The sequence below is a fragment of the Hemitrygon akajei genome, chromosome 13 (genome assembly GCF_048418815.1).
Source record: "Hemitrygon akajei chromosome 13, sHemAka1.3, whole genome shotgun sequence".
NCBI classification, from domain to species: domain Eukaryota; kingdom Metazoa; phylum Chordata; class Chondrichthyes; order Myliobatiformes; family Dasyatidae; genus Hemitrygon; species Hemitrygon akajei.
Genome location: NC_133136.1, coordinates 1,198,470 through 1,214,121, shown reverse-complemented (window position 1 = coordinate 1,214,121; position 15,652 = coordinate 1,198,470). Strand labels below are relative to the sequence as shown.

Sequence of the window (15,652 nt, the reverse complement as noted above, 5' to 3'; positions counted from 1 at the left end):
GTTGTCCTGATGGAGGAGTGTGCTAAGTTATGAATGGAGTTGAAAATGCGCCGCCGCCAGGCTGCCGGGACGACGGGACGGGGTTGGCCGGTGGTGACGTCACAGAGTAGGGTCCTCTCACCTGGGCCTACGGGGAGGTCCTGGAGCTGCAAACCGGAGACTGCGGTTCTGTAACTAGGGATCTCCTCGTCTGCCTGCTGTGCCTCCGCCAGCGCCTCAAAGTCTACCCCTTGGGAAAGGGCATGAATGTTAGGGCGAGAGAGTGCATCCGCTACGACATTGTCCTTTCCCGAGACATGCCGGACATCCGTCGTGTATTCAGAGATGTAGGACAGATGGCGCTGCTGGCGGGACGACCAGGGATCGGACACCTTCGTGAACGCAAAGGTAAGCGGTTTGTGGTCCGTGAACGCGGTGAAGGGCCTACCTTCTAAGAAGTACCTGAAATGCTGGATTGCCAGGTATAGCGCCAACAGTTCCCGGTCGAAAGCACTGTATTTGAACTCGGGTGGTCGCAGGTGTTTGCTGAAAAACACCAGGGGTTGCCAGCGACTCTCGATGAGTTGCTCCAGTACCCCACTGACTGCCGTGTTAGATGCGTCCACTGTGAGGGCGGTAGGGACGTCCATTCTGGGGTGCACTAGCATCGCGGCGTTTGCCAAGGCTTCTTTCGCTTTAATGAAAGCGGCGGCGGACTCCTCGTCCCAGGTAATGTCCTTGCCTGGACCCAACATCAGGGAAAAACAGGGGGTGCATGATTCGGGCAGCTGAAGGGAGGAAGCGGTGGTACAAATTTACCATACCCACGAATTCCTGAAGGCCTTTGATTGTGGTGGGTCGGGGGAAATGGCGGACTGCGTCTACCTTAGCGGGCAGAGGGGTTGCCCCGTCTGTAGTGATCCTGTGGCCCAGGAAGTCGATGGTGTCGAGCCCAAACTGGCATTTGGCCGGGTTGATTGTCAGGCCGTATTCACTCAGTCGGGCGTAGAGTTGACGGAGGTGGGACAGATGCTCCTGACGATTGCTGCTGGCTATGAGGATGTCGTCCAAACAGATGAAAGCGAAGTCCAGGTCACGTCCCACCACGTCCATTAACTGCTGAAACGTCTGTGCGGCATTCTTCAGGCTGAACGGCATGCGGAGGAACTCGAAAAGGCCGAAAGGGGTGATGATTGCTGTTTTGGGGACGTCATCAGGATGCATCGGGATTTGATGGTATCCCCGGACGAGGTCTACCTTGGAGAAGATCCGTGCGCTGTACAGGTTTGCTGCAAAGTCCTGAATGTGTGGCACAGGGTAGCGGTCCGGTGTTGTAGCCTCGTTCAGCCTGCGGTAGTCGCCGCATGGTCTCCAGCTCCCTGATGCTTTGGGCACCATGTGCAGGGGGAAGGCCCATGGGCTGTCGGACCGCCGTATGATCCCCAATTCCTCCATCCTCTTGAACTCCTCCTTCGCCAGTCAGAGCTTGTCCGGGGGAAGCCTTCGAGCACGGGCATGGAGGGGTGGTCCCTGTGTCGGGATGTGGTGCTGTACGCCGTGTCTGGGCATGGCTGCCGTGAACTGCGGTGCCAGAACCGATGGGAAATCCGCCAGGACTCTGGTGAAGTCGTTGTCGGACAGCGTGATGGAGTCGAGGTGTGGGGCTGGCAACTGGGCTTCACCCAGGGAGAACGTCTGAAAGGTCTCGGCGTGGACCAGTCTCTGCCTCGGCAGGTCAACCAGTAGGCTGTGAGACCGCAAAAAATCTGTGCCCAGGAGCCGTTGGGCTACAGTGACCAGTGTGAAGTCCTACGTGAACTGGCTGGAGCCGAACTGTAGCTGCACCGGACGGGTGCCATAGGTCCTTACTGTGCTGCCGTTCGCGGCCCTCAGGGTGGGACCCGATGCCCTGTTGCGGGTGCCGTAACTCGTCAGAGGTAAGACGCTGACCTCGGCACAAGTGTCGACCAAAAAACAGCGTCCCAACCGCTTGTCCCACACATACAGGAGGCTATCCCGATGGCCAGCCGCCGTAGCCATCAGCGGTGGCTGGCCCTGGCTTTTCCCGGGAACTTGCAGGGCGGGCGACAGCGGCGGGCTTCTGCGCCCCACCGCTGGTGGTAGAAGCACCATTGTTCGTTGGTCTCCTCACCCCTCCCTCTGGGGCTAATGGGCTCTGCTGCCGGGCCTGGTCTGGTCTGCTGCTGGGAGCATGGCCTGGTGATTTGTGCGACTGACGCCCCCACTCTCCTTCTTGGCTTTCCACAGCAAGTCCGCCCGTGCTGCCACCTTCCGGGGGTTGCTGAGATCTGCGTCGGACAGCAGCAGGCGGATGTCCTCGGGCAGCTGCTCCAGGAATGCCTGCTCAAACATGAGGCAGGGCTTGTGTCCTCCAGCCAGAGACAGCATCTCATTCATCAAAGCCGATGGTGGTCTGTCCCCCAAACCATCCAGGTGCAGTAAGCGAGCAGCCCGCTCGCGCCATGAGAGTCCAAAAGCCCTTATGAGCAGGGCTTTGAATTCTGTGTATTTGCCATCCGCTGGGGGAGACTGTATGAACTCCTCAACCTGGGCCGCTGTGTCCTGGTCGAGGGAGCTCACCATGTAGTAGTAACGTGTGTCCTCCGAGGTTATCTGCCGAACGTGGAATTGGGCTTCTGCTTGCTGGAACCATAGGTGAGGTTGCAGCGTCCAGAAGTTTGGTAGTTTCAACAAAACTGCATGAACAGATGCGGCGTCGTTCATCTTCGGCCCAAATATCATTTGGGCCGTCGGGGTCACCAATTGTAGCGGTGTGCTACACGCAGCGCTGAAATAACGACACGGAGTCGATGAACAGCAGTTACAAAAAGATTTTATTCGAACTTCGCGACCTCGCTTTAAAGCCTTCCTGATCCCGCCCTCCCCGGGCGCGGATGCTGTAGGGGGCACATATTCACAGTCCTGTCCCGCGTGTGGATGCTGTAGGGGGCACGTATTCACAGTCCTGTCCCGCGCACGGGCTTTTCCCCTTGTTGGTGAAGCAGACTTGGCGCCCTTTTGGGACTGGCCTTTATGCCGGCGCGCTGGCTATTTGTGAGCCGATTCGAGTGCGCTAGGAAGTGGGTCGCCACACACCTGCCATTTTTCAGTCTATTTCCCAGCTGGTCCAGATCTCACTGCAAGCTATGATAGTCTTCCTCACTATCTTCTATAGCCCAAATCTTGGTGTCATCTGCAAATTTGTTGATCCAGTTAACCACATTATCATTCAGAGGATTGATAAAGATGACAAACAACATTGGACCCAGGTCTGATCTTTGAGGCACTCCACCATTCATAGGCTCTGACGAGAGGCAACCATCTACGCCTACACTCAAGTTTCTCCCACAAAGTCGGTGTCTAAGCCAATTTACTACCTCATCTTGAATGTCGAGTGATGAACCTACTTGACCTATCTCCCATGTGGGATCTTGTCAAGTAGGCTCTTGCTTAGACACAACTGACCATGCACAAAGCTATGCTGACTATCCTTAATCAGTCTATGTCTATCCAAATACTCATATCCAGTCCCTTAGTAAGCCTTACAACAATTTTCCTACTACAGATCCCAAGCTCACCAGCCTATAATTTTCTAGTTTATTTTTAGAGCCTTTCTTAATTAGCTATCATCATTGGCTATCGTCCTATCCTTTGGTACCTCATATGTCACTAAGGATGATTTAAATATCTCTGCTTGGGCCCCAGCAACTTCTGCACTTGCTTCCTGCAGGATCTGAGGGAACACCTTGTCAGGCCCCGGGGATTTATCCATCCTAATTTTCCTCAAGACATCAAACGCCTCCTCCTCTGTACACTGTACAGTGTCCATGAAGTTGATGTCACTTTGCCTCATTTATATAGACTCTGTGTTCCTTTCCTGAGTAAAATACAGATACAAAACATTTACTTAAGATCTCCCCCATCTCTTGGCTCCATACATGGATTATCATTCTCATCTTCCAGAGGACCAATTTTGTCCCTTGTAATCCTTTTGTCCTTAATATATCTGTAGAATCCCTTAGGATTCTCTTTCACCTTGTCTGCTAGGGCAACTTCATGTTTTCTTTTCACCTTGCTGATTTTTTTTCTTAAGTGCTCTCTTGCATTTCTTATATTCCACAAGAATCTCATTTGTTTCTACCTGCCTATCCCTGCCATGTACCTCCATTTTTTTCTTAACCAGGGCCTCAATACCCCTTGGGAACCAAGGTTCCCTACACCTGTTAACTTTATCTTATATTCTAACAGGCATATATAAGCTTTGTACTATCAAAATTTCACTTTTGAAGGCCTCCCAGTTACCAAGTTCACCTTAGCAGAAAACAACCTGCCCCAATCCAAAGTTGTTGATATTGTGGAATGAAGTTCCTCCACCATGTTGTGATGACATCTTTCGTAGAGCATGGATCCACAGACAGACACACACAGAACACATGCATGTATACACATACACACAAAGAGACAGACACACTGACACACATACTCAGTCTCACCCAGACACACATGCTCACACAAAGGGAACCCAAAACATCGTCAATATATGTTGATACTGTGGACTGAAATTCCAGCTCAAGGTACGAACGATAGGGGGAAATCAGGACAGCCATTCAGAAATGGACATATATCAGAGAGCAGCTGGTGCAGCAGGTTCAGTCAAGTCTCACTAAACTGCAAAACTGCTTGTTCACTTATCTTATTTAGAGATACAGCACAAAACAGACTATTTCAGACCACCGAGCTGGGCCAGCCAGCAACCCACCAATTTAACCTTATTCTAATCACACAACAATTTACAATGATCAATTAACCTACTAACTGGTCTTTGGACTGTGGGAGGAAACCAGAGCACTTGGAGGAAACCCATGTGCACACTGGAAGGAACGTACAAACTTTCTAACACAGAATGCTGTAATTGAACTCTGAACTCAGACTAGGAGTTGTAAAAGTGTCATCCTAATTGCTACACTACTGTGGTGCCCCAGTTATATCAGAGATATTGCCAGAAGTTAAAATCTTACTTCAATGATTGAACTGGAAAGACCCCAATGACATAAAATTAATCAAAAATCACAGACAGATGTTAAGGGCAATTAACAAAGGAAAGCTGAAAACATTCACCTATACTTTCATCAGTTATTTAACAGACAATTATTTTGGGGGTGGGAAGGATTTGCTGTTTTAGATTCCAAGTGCAAATACCTCAACCTCCTTTGAGAAGAGATTTATTGATCATCGTTATCAGGTAAAAATTGCATTGCACAGAATTGTATACAAACATTCACACATTTTGTGCATATGAAATGATCAAAAAAAGCACAATACCAAACAAAAATCAAGAAGTCACTTTGCAGTTTTCCTATTTGCATGGTTAACACTAGAACAGCTACAGCTGTGTGGTTAACACTCACCCTATGTACTGCAGTGGGTGGCTCTGGTGAATGACGATCCTGCAGGTCGGACAGGTGTTATTCTCTTCAAGATATTTCACAAGACAGCTCCTACAAACTGAAACAAACCAACAATTCATCAATATCTCATTGTCTACAATCCACTCTGGCAGGAACAGTCTAGTGAACAGAGCTCCTGACAAAGACACAGTGATTTTTTTTCCCGAATTAGTAACTAAGGAAGTGCTTGCTTAAGAACAATCAAAAGTCTAACATTAACAAGTAGTATGACCCAGGGAGCAGAAAGGCAGATTGATGCCCGATTTCTTGGCCACATCAGAAGTACAATTTGCCTGCATTGGGGTAATAAAAGCAAAAGGAAGGATGAACAAATTAACTAACACAGGAAAGCATTCAAGGGGAAGAGTGACAATGAGTGTGGCAATGAAAGCACAGCAAGACAGATATTCCTTGCAACCAACACTCTTGTCCATCTATTGCAGGACATCTGCACAGACCTATGGAAAAAACTGGTAGCTGGGACCAATGATTTAGAAGGGAAGTTCCACTGGGTTCAACCCAACTGTGTTAACATTGAATTCTCTAATTTCTGGTAAACTGTCAATGAAACCTTTTTTTCTCCTCCTGATCCATGGACAAGGCATAGCTAACAAAGCTAATTTTAATGTCTATTGATATAGTGGTTGAGAGCTGAGGCTTTGAGTTCACATAGATGAGAGAATGAATTCCAGGACTTTGGTTCAGTACCAGAGAGATCTATTTCAAGGTTAGAGTAGTGGACAACCAGGACAGGAATATGTTTATGTAATGCCTCTGAAATAAAATAGACTACAGGCTGCTGCAAGGCAGTTTGCAGCTTGTGGCCAAGGATTCTGAAGTTCAGAGTACTGGGTGGTATGATAATCAATAAAAAAAATACGAAATGCTGGCAGAACTCAGCAGGCCAGACAGCATCTATGGGAGGAGGTAATCACTCCTGATGAAGGGTTTCGGCCCGAAACGTTGTTATTACCTCCTCCCATAGATGCTGTCTGGCCTGCTGAGTTCTGCCAGCATTTCGTGTTTTTTTATTTATTTCCATCATCTGCAGATTCACTCGTGTTGGTATGATAATCAAGGTGGTTTGTTTAGCTGATCTGAATATTCCAACATTTAGTCATCTCAGCAAGTGGCGAATATTCCACTACACTCCATGCTTAAGCAAGGCTTTGGCGAGTCACCCATTATAAAACACAAGGTTGCTGGCCTATTATGCAAGTCACCATCTGATGCACCTAGCAGAACGAGGCTTCAGGTTAGTACAATGTCCAGGATATTGGTGGTGGGAGATTATATAGCAGTAATGCTGTTGAACATCAAGAGGTGGTGGCTCAACTCCCTTGACCTTTCTGATGGCCAACATTATCAGTCTGAGCTTGAATCCAATGCGCATCTCATTGTCTATGTGTACGGGTGCCTTTTTTTAACCAAGTTGCACATTTTAACCCAGATAACTTCACAAGACCAGCCACAATTACAGCAAGTTGATAAAACAGAAACATATTTATCACATGGTGCTGGCATGCAAGAATTCAATCCCCTTGCATGATACAATAGTTTATTCTTGTTCTAATTACTAACGGTCTTAAAGTTATTACAGATATTTCTGTACTTTAACCATGTACCAAGCAAGCAATCAAGATTGCACGGTTTAATATCATTGAACAGGAAAGCATCCTTGTCGTTCATTTCATGTTATTACATACTTGTTATTTATTGCTATTCATTTATATTTGCATTTGCAGTTTGTTGTTCAATGATCCTGTTTACAGTTTACAGATCCTGTTCTATAGATCTGCTAAGTATGCCTGCAGGGAAAAAAAATCTCAGGGTTGTACATGGTAACATGTATGTATTCTGATAATAAATTTTACTTGGAACTTTTTTTTGAATTTCAAAATTGGGACTGCAGTTGACATGATGTTTCTGATTTCAGAATTTATCAGTTTGATGATAATGCCGCAGCAATATTTCTGGCTCCAGTGCTAAGATTAAGAGACCTATCTCAGGTAATAACCACTTCGGGAAATTGGAACATGCCGTTTACAATATAGTAATATACCCCTTCTTCCAGACTGATTTTCATCCCTAAGGACCGAAGAAAAATGTAATTGAAACAGGTTGCACAGCCCTCGAAGCTATCCTGCCCATCAATAAGATCACAGTTCAACTGAGGCAAAGTGAAACAACACTGAAAAAGGCACACTGACCCAATGCACCGATAACAAAGCATCCATTAACAATCGAATTGAATTCAATTGTTAGAATCTCAGGTGGTGATGAGAGGGTGTACAGGAGTGAGATATACCAACTAGTGGAGTGGTGTGGCAGCAATAACCTGGCACTCAACGTCAGTAAGACGAAAGAGCTGATTGTAGACTAAAGGAAGGGTCAGATAAAGGAGCACATACCAATCCTCATAGAGGGATCAGAAGTGGAGAGAGTGAGCAGCTTCAAGTTCCTTGGTGTCAAGGTCTCTGAGGATCTAATCTGGTCCCAACATATCGATGTAGTCATAAAGAAGGCAAGACAGTGGCTATACTTTATTAGGAGATTGAAGAGATTTGGCATGTTAACAAATACATTCAAAAACTTCTATAGCTGTACCGTGGAGAGCATTCTGACAGGCTGCATCACTATCTGGTATGGAGGGGCTACTGCACAGGACCGAAAGAAGCTGCAGAAGGTTGTAAATCTAGTCAGTTCCATCTTGGGTACTAGCCTACAAAGTACCCAGGACGTCCTTAGGGAAAGTAGTGTCCATTATTAAGGACCTCCAGCACCCAGGGCATGCCCTTTTCTCACTGTTACCATCAGGTAAGAGGTACAGAAACCTGAAGGCATACAATCAGCAATTCAGGAACAGCTTCTTCCCCTTTGCCATCTGATTCCTAAATGGACACTGAAGCTTTGGACACTAACTCACTTTTTTTTTATATACAGTATTTCTGTTTATGCACATTTTTAAACTCTATTCAATATATGTAATTTGATTTACTTGTTTATTTATTATTATGTTTTATTTTATTTATTATTATTTTTTCTCTCTCTGCTAGACTATGTATTGCATTGAACTGCTGCTGCAAAGTTAACAAATTTAACATCACATGCTGGTGATAATAGACCTGATTCTGATTAAATTGAATTGACTTTATTACTTCGGTCTTTCACGTACATGAGTAAAAATCTTTACGCAACACCTCCATCTGAATATGTAGTATGTAGTTTGTAGTAATTTGCAATATATAGTATGTACAACAGGACAGTCAATATAACATAGAAGCACAAAGAGGCCCACTTCCCACTGCTGTCTGAAAGGAGTTTGTACATTCTTCACATAACTACGTTAGTATCCTCCGGGCACTCTGCTTTCCTCCCACATACTGGTTAGCAAGTTAATTGTTCACATGGGTGTGTTTGGGTGGTATGGGCTCATTTGGCTGGAAGGGCCTGTAACCGCACTGTATCTCTAATTGGTAAATTAATCTTCCATACTGACTGTGCATTCAATCTACAGAGAACTAAACTGCTCACATTAGACTAATATGTCTTTACTCCAGTCCAATCCAACTTCCTGTTCAAATGCCTTTTAACATTACATCACCAAAGACTCAAACAAATTTCTACAGTTGTACCATGGAGAGCATTCTGATGAGTTGGATGTTGGCAGCTCCCAGCACATCCTCGGACTGTGTTGATCATTAACACAAACAATGCATTTCACTGTGTATTTCAATGTTTTTGATATATATGTGACAATTAAAGCTAATCTTGAAATCTTTTTTTACCATTTATGATCAAGCCTTCAAACTTCTTTGTACTCTTGAGTTCCCTACTCTTACCATTGTTGACCAGATCTTTGTAAATCCTCCTCTAACTTCCTCATAGCCAGCATGTCCTTCATGCAATGTGTTAAGAAGAAAAGTACACAGCATTCAATCATAGAGCACTACAGAACTGAAACAGGCCCTTTAGCCTACCCAGTCTCTGCCAGACTATTATTCCACCTCGTCCCATTGACCTGAACCTGGACCACAGCCCTCCATACCCCTCCATCCACATACTTATACAAACCTGAAAACATTGCACTCGAACCCACATTCACCTCTCATGCTGGCAGCTTGTTCCACAATCTCACCCTAAGTGAAGATCCCTCTCAGGTTCCCCCTGAACTTCTCCTTTTCACCCTTAAACAATAAGGTTCTAAATGGTGTTTAAAATTCAGAAGTATTTTATAGAATGTGTCTTCTCTTAACTCCTATATTGTTGGAATATATAAAGATGGTATTAGCCATTCAACGTACCATTACTGCAGGTAATAGAGCATTGACCAGCAACCAATCCAGACATCAAAAGTTTGAGAGGACGGAATTTCACTCAGGCGCACTGCCTGAGTAGAAAAAGGGAATGGCAAGCAGATCACAGCAGAGCAAAAGAGCTTTGACCAGTGACCAATCTGCATTTGAGATCGATTAGCAAGAGCAAATTATAGGAAGGCAGGGGCAAGCACAGTGGCCATTATCTGAGTGGACAGAGTAAGGTTTTAGCTCTTCGAGGCATCGGCAAAGACAGACCAGTCAGAGAAGGCAAAGGAAAAGAAAAACTCAAGGTTAAGTTTTCTTTTTCCTTCTCTTCTTTATATCTACTCAGTTAGGACAAAAGGAAATGCCAGGCAGGGTAGTGAAATATACCTCTTGCAGGATCTGGGAAGGCAGGAAGACCTCCAGTGTCCCTGACAACTATTAACTACAGGAAGTGAATCCAGCTGCAGCTTCAAACGCTCCACGTTAAGGGTTTGGAACTGGAATTGGATGAACTCCAGATCATTCAGGATGCTGAGGGGTGATAGATAGGACATATAGAGAGGTAGTTACACCCAGGAAGCAGGACACAGAAAACTGGGTGACAGTCAGGAAAGGAATTGCTGAACCTCTGGCTAGGATCTTTATGTCCTCATTGTCCACGGGAATGGTACCGGAGGATTGGACAGAGGCGAATGTTGTCCACTTGTTCAAAAAAGGTAGTGGGGATAGTCCAGGTAATTATAGACCAGTGAGCCTTACGTCTGTGGTGGGAAAGCTGTTGGAAAAGATTCTTAGAGATAGGATCTATGGGCATTTAGAGAATCATGGTCTGATCAGGGACAGACAGCATGGCTTTGTGAAGGGCAGATCATGCTTAACAAGCCTAATAGAGTTCTTTGAGGAGGTGACTAGGCATATAGATGAGGGTAGTGCAGTGGATGTGATCTACATGGATTTTAGTAAGGCATTTGACAAGGTTCCACACAATAGGCTTATTCAGAAAGTCAGAAGGCATGGGATCCAGGGAAGTTTGGCAAGGTGGATTCAGAATTGGCTTGCCTGCAGAAGGCAGAGGGTCGTGGTGGAGGGAGTACATTCAGATTGGAGGATTGTGACTAGTGGTGTCCCACAAGGATCTGTTCTGGGACCTCTACTTCTTGTGATTTTTATTAACGACTTGGATGTGGGGGTAGAAGGGTGGGTTGGCAAGTTTGCAGATGACACAAAGGTTGATGGTGTTGTAGATAGTGTAGAGGGATTGTTGAAGATTGCAGAGAGACATTGATAAGATGCAGAAGTGGGCTGAGAAGTGGCAGATGGAGTTCAACCCAGAGAAGGGTGAGGTGGTACACTTTGGAAGGACAAACTCCAAGGCAGAGTACAAAGTAAATGGCAGGATACTTGGTAGTGTGGAGGAGCAGAGGGATCTGGGGGTATATGTCCACAGATCCCTGAAAGTTGCCTCACAAGGTAGATAGGGTAGTTAAGAAAGCTTAGGGGGTGTTAGCTTTCATAAGTCGAGGGTTAGAGTTTAAGAGACGCGATGTAATGATGCAGCTCTATAAAACTCTAGTTAGGCCACACTTGGAGTACAGTGTCCAGTTCTGGTCGCCTCAGTATAGGAAGGATGTGGAAGCATTGGAAAGGGTACAGAGGAGATTTACCAGGATGCTGCCTGGTTTAGAGAGTATGGATTATGATCAGAGATTAAGGGAGCAAGGGCTTTACTCTTTGGAGAGAAGGAGGATGAGAGGAGACATGATAGAGGTGTACAAGATATTAAGAGGAATAGACAGAGTGGACAGCCAGCGCCTCTTCCCCAGGGCACCACTTCTCAGTACAAGAGGACATGGCTTTAAGGTAAGGGGAGGGAAGTTCAAGGGGGATATTAGAGGAAGGTTTTTCACTCAGAGAGTGGTTGGTGCATTGAATGCACTGCCTGAGTCAGTGGTGGAGGCAGATACACTAGTGAAGTTTAAGAGACTACTAGATAGGTATATGGAGAAATTTAAGGTGGGGGGGGGTTATATGGGAGGCAGGGTTTGAGGGTCGGCACAACATTGTAGGCCGAAGGGCCTGTAATGTGCTGTACTATTCTATGTTCTATGTTCTATAAAGGGAAGGGGTTAAGGAGACAGTGCAGAGTACCCCATGGGCATCCCCTCAACAATGGTATATCACCTTGGATACCGTTGGGGATTGACCTAACAGAGGAATGCCACTGTGGTCGGGTCTCTGGCACGGAGTCTGGCTCTGTGACTGAGAAGGGGGGATGGTGAGAAGAGGCACGCTGTGGTGATAAGGGATTAGTTAGTTAGGGGAACGGACAGGAGGTTCTGTGGATGAGAACAAGATTCCCAGATGGTATATTGCTCCCAGGTGCCAGAGTCGGGGACATCTTGGGTCGAGTCCTCTGCATTCTTAAGTGAGAGGGTGAACAGCAAGAAGTCCGGGTCCATGTAGGGACCAATAACATAGATAGGCTGAGAGACATCTGCATAGAGTATTCAGGGAGTTAAGGCTGATTTATACTTCTGCTTAGTAGCCTACGCCGCAGCCTTCGTAAGTGGCCTGCGCCGCTGTGAGCATTTATATCTGTGTGTTGGTGTGTCTGCGTCGCTCTGCAATTCACCACCAAAACGCTAGTTGGTGGTGGGGTTTCTATGCCACTGTGTAGAGTTTCTTTGTGTACAGGCAGACCCCAGTTATGAACGTCCGACTTATGGACAACTCGTAGTTACGAACCGAGGAAGGAGAACACTGGTCGCCACTTTAAGTCAGATCGCGACGCCGACCACCATTTTCAGTCGTTGCCATTGACACTGTTGAGTGATTAACTTTGTATTTGGCTTAAATTTTTCTTAGTAAGATTCACCCTGATCCCACGCCCCCCCACCCCCCATTCCGGTCGGCTGGTGGCACAATGAGATCAGCACTGGGCTGGAGAACTGAGGTTTCCAAGTTCGATCCAGTTACAGACCACTCCCATGCCGGGTTGATGTCGATCCAGTGACTCCCGTACCATTCGTGCCGGGTTGATGTCGAGCTCGCAAAAAAAAAACACTGCCACCTCCAGTTTAAATTCCCACGTGGAATATTGTGGAGGATCAAATACCCAAACCCAGCACAGCCCCCACTTGTCCCATTTAACCTGTCTCAGTGCAGTAGAGTTTAGGACCCAGGGAATTCAATGCAGTGGTCCTTAGGACCCAGCAGACCTCGGGAGCCGACGCAGGTCAGGACCTGCTGCCTGCAGTGTTTCTGTTCCATTGACGGTAAGCGATCGTGATTGAAAATAAAGTGGAAATAAAGTGTTTGGAAAGAGGTGAAACACCATCGGTCATTGGAAAAGCGTTAGGCTACGGTCTGTCAATGATCGGAACAATTTTAAAGGATAAAGTGAGAATAACGGAGCATGTGAAAGACCCTGCCCTGATGAAATCTACAATTATTACTAAGCAACGCAGTGCTTTAATTATTGGAATACATACGTTTCTTAAGTGTTTTATATGCATAGAAAGGTAAAATATATACTATATACTAAGACAAACGTTTGACCAACTGACGCTAAATAATACCAGATGTACTTGTTCTGACTTACGTACAAATCCGACTTAAAGACAGACTTAGGAACGGAACTCATACGTAACCTGAGAACTGCCTGTACTTCAAACAATGGCAACTGAGCTCATCATGTTGGAATTGGAGCTAAGAAATGTTGAACAAGAGTTACTCTTATTGAAATTACTGCAACGCAGAAAAGAGAGAAGACATCAGAGGAGATGGATTGAGGCAGAAGGATGGTGAATTTTCTGTGCTTGTCCAGCCACTGAGAGACATGGACAAGGAAATGCATTTGAAATATTTTCAGATGTCAGCAGGTAGATTTGACAATTTGGTTCATCGTCTCCAACCATTTATTTCGTATCAATGTATGCACAGTATGCCTATAGACAGGAGGAAATGCAATGCTACCAAGTGGACCAATCACAGTTGTTGCGGTCTGCATTGCCACGACGCGCAGTTACATTTTTGGAGAGGTACACGTCAGGCTATGGTGTAGGGTACAGCATAGGTTACACAGCTACGCTGTACCTACGGCGTTCATTTGACGCAGAAATATAAATCAGCCTTTAGGTGTTAAGTTAAAGGGCAGGACCTCCAGGCTTGTGATCTCAGGATTGCTACCCGTGCCACATGCTAGAACTAGGAAGATTATACAGTTTAATAAATGGCTAAGGAGTTGGTGTAGGAGGGAGGGCATAAGATTTTTGGATCATTAGGCTCTGTTCCAGAGAAGGTGGGACCTATACAGAAAAGACACTGAACTGGAGGGGGACTAATACCCTAGTGGGAACGTTCCTTAATGCTGCATGGTGGGGGTTCAACTAGGTTTGCAGGGGGATGGGAAACAGAGTGCTAAAACAGATAGTGGAGAGGTTGTGGAAACAGATGATATTAAGACCTCAGACAAAGTCAGGAATTATAAAGTTGAGCAAGGTGCGACTAGTGTCCTGAACTAGTGTTGTAGGAAAGGCGGATGAGCTCAGGGCATGGATCAACACCCAGAATTATGCGAAGTAGCCATTAGAGAGACTTGGTTTCAGGAGGAGCAGGACCGGCACCTCAATGTTCCAGGGTTCTGTTGTTTTAGACGTGACAGAGCGGGAGGTATTAAAGGTGGGGACGGGGGGGGGGGGGGGAACTAGTCACGGAAAATGTCATGGTATTGCTCCCGCAGGACAGACTGCAGAACTCAACTAGGGAGGTGGAACAGAGAAATTAGAAAGATGTGACCACATTAATGGGGCTATATTACAACCACCCAACAGTCCTAGGGATTTAGAAGAACAAATTTATAAAGTGATCACAAACTATTGAAAGAAACATGAGGTTGTTAGAATCAGTGATTTTAACCTTCTACATATTGACTGGATATTCCATTACATCAAATGACAAGATGGGATAGAGTTTGTCAAAGTTTCCTTCATCAGTATGAAGAAGTCCCAATGAGAGAGCATGCGATATTGAATTTGTTATTAGGGAATGAGACAGGGCAGGTGACAGAAGTTTGTGTAGGGGAACATTTTCCATTCAGTGACCACAATGCCATTAGTTTCAAAGTAAATATGCAGAGAGATAGGACTGGTCCATGGATTGAGATTCTGAACTGGAGAAAGGCTAACTTTGATGGTATCAGAAAGGATCTGGAAAGTGTAAATTTGGGACAGGCTGTTTTCTGGCAAAGGTATACTTTGTAAATGCAAGGCTTTCAAAAATGAAATTTTGAGAGTACAAAGCTTGTATGTGCCTGTCAGAATAAAATATAAAGATAACAAGTGTAGGGAACCTTGGCATTCATGTGATATTGAGGCCCTTGTTAAGTGAAAAAAGGAGGTGCATTGTAAGTATAGGCAAGTAGGAACAAATAAGGTGCTTGTGGAGTACAAGAAATGCAAGAGAACACTTAAGAAAGGAATCAGGAAGGCTAAAAGGTGGCATGAAGTTGCTCTATCAAACAAGGTGAAGGAGAATCCCAAGGGATTCTACAGCAAAAGGACTGCGAAGAACAAAATTGGTTCTCTGGAAGATCATAATGGTAATGCATGTGTAGAGCCAAAACAAATGGGGGAGATCTTAACGTAGTCTTTGCATCTCTATTGACTTGGGAGATGGATACGGAACCTATTCAAGCGAGGCAAAGCGGCATCAAATTCATAGACCCTGTACAGATTACAGAGGAGGGAAGGTGCAATGCCTCAGAGGTTGGCTCCTCCAAAAATTGGGCACCAGTGCCCAACAAGGTGTTCCCTTGGACCCGACGGGAGGCAAGTGCAGAAATTGTCAGGTCCTAGAAGAGATATTTAAAACATCTTTAGAGACAGGAAAGGATTGAAGGAT

At 45.7% G+C, this 15,652-nt stretch overlaps 1 protein-coding gene across 3 annotated transcripts in view; it reads right to left on the bottom strand.

The window, feature by feature from the left end:
- Positions 1-15,652, bottom strand: part of LOC140737581 (polycomb group RING finger protein 3) — a 184,877-nt gene that overhangs the window by 107,053 nt on the left and 62,172 nt on the right. For all 3 annotated transcript variants that reach the window (XM_073064017.1, XM_073064016.1, XM_073064019.1), the window contains exon 4: positions 5,409-5,505. In XM_073064017.1, coding sequence (XP_072920118.1) covers positions 5,409-5,505 — 97 coding nt within the window. The remainder of the gene's footprint in view (positions 1-5,408; positions 5,506-15,652) is intronic.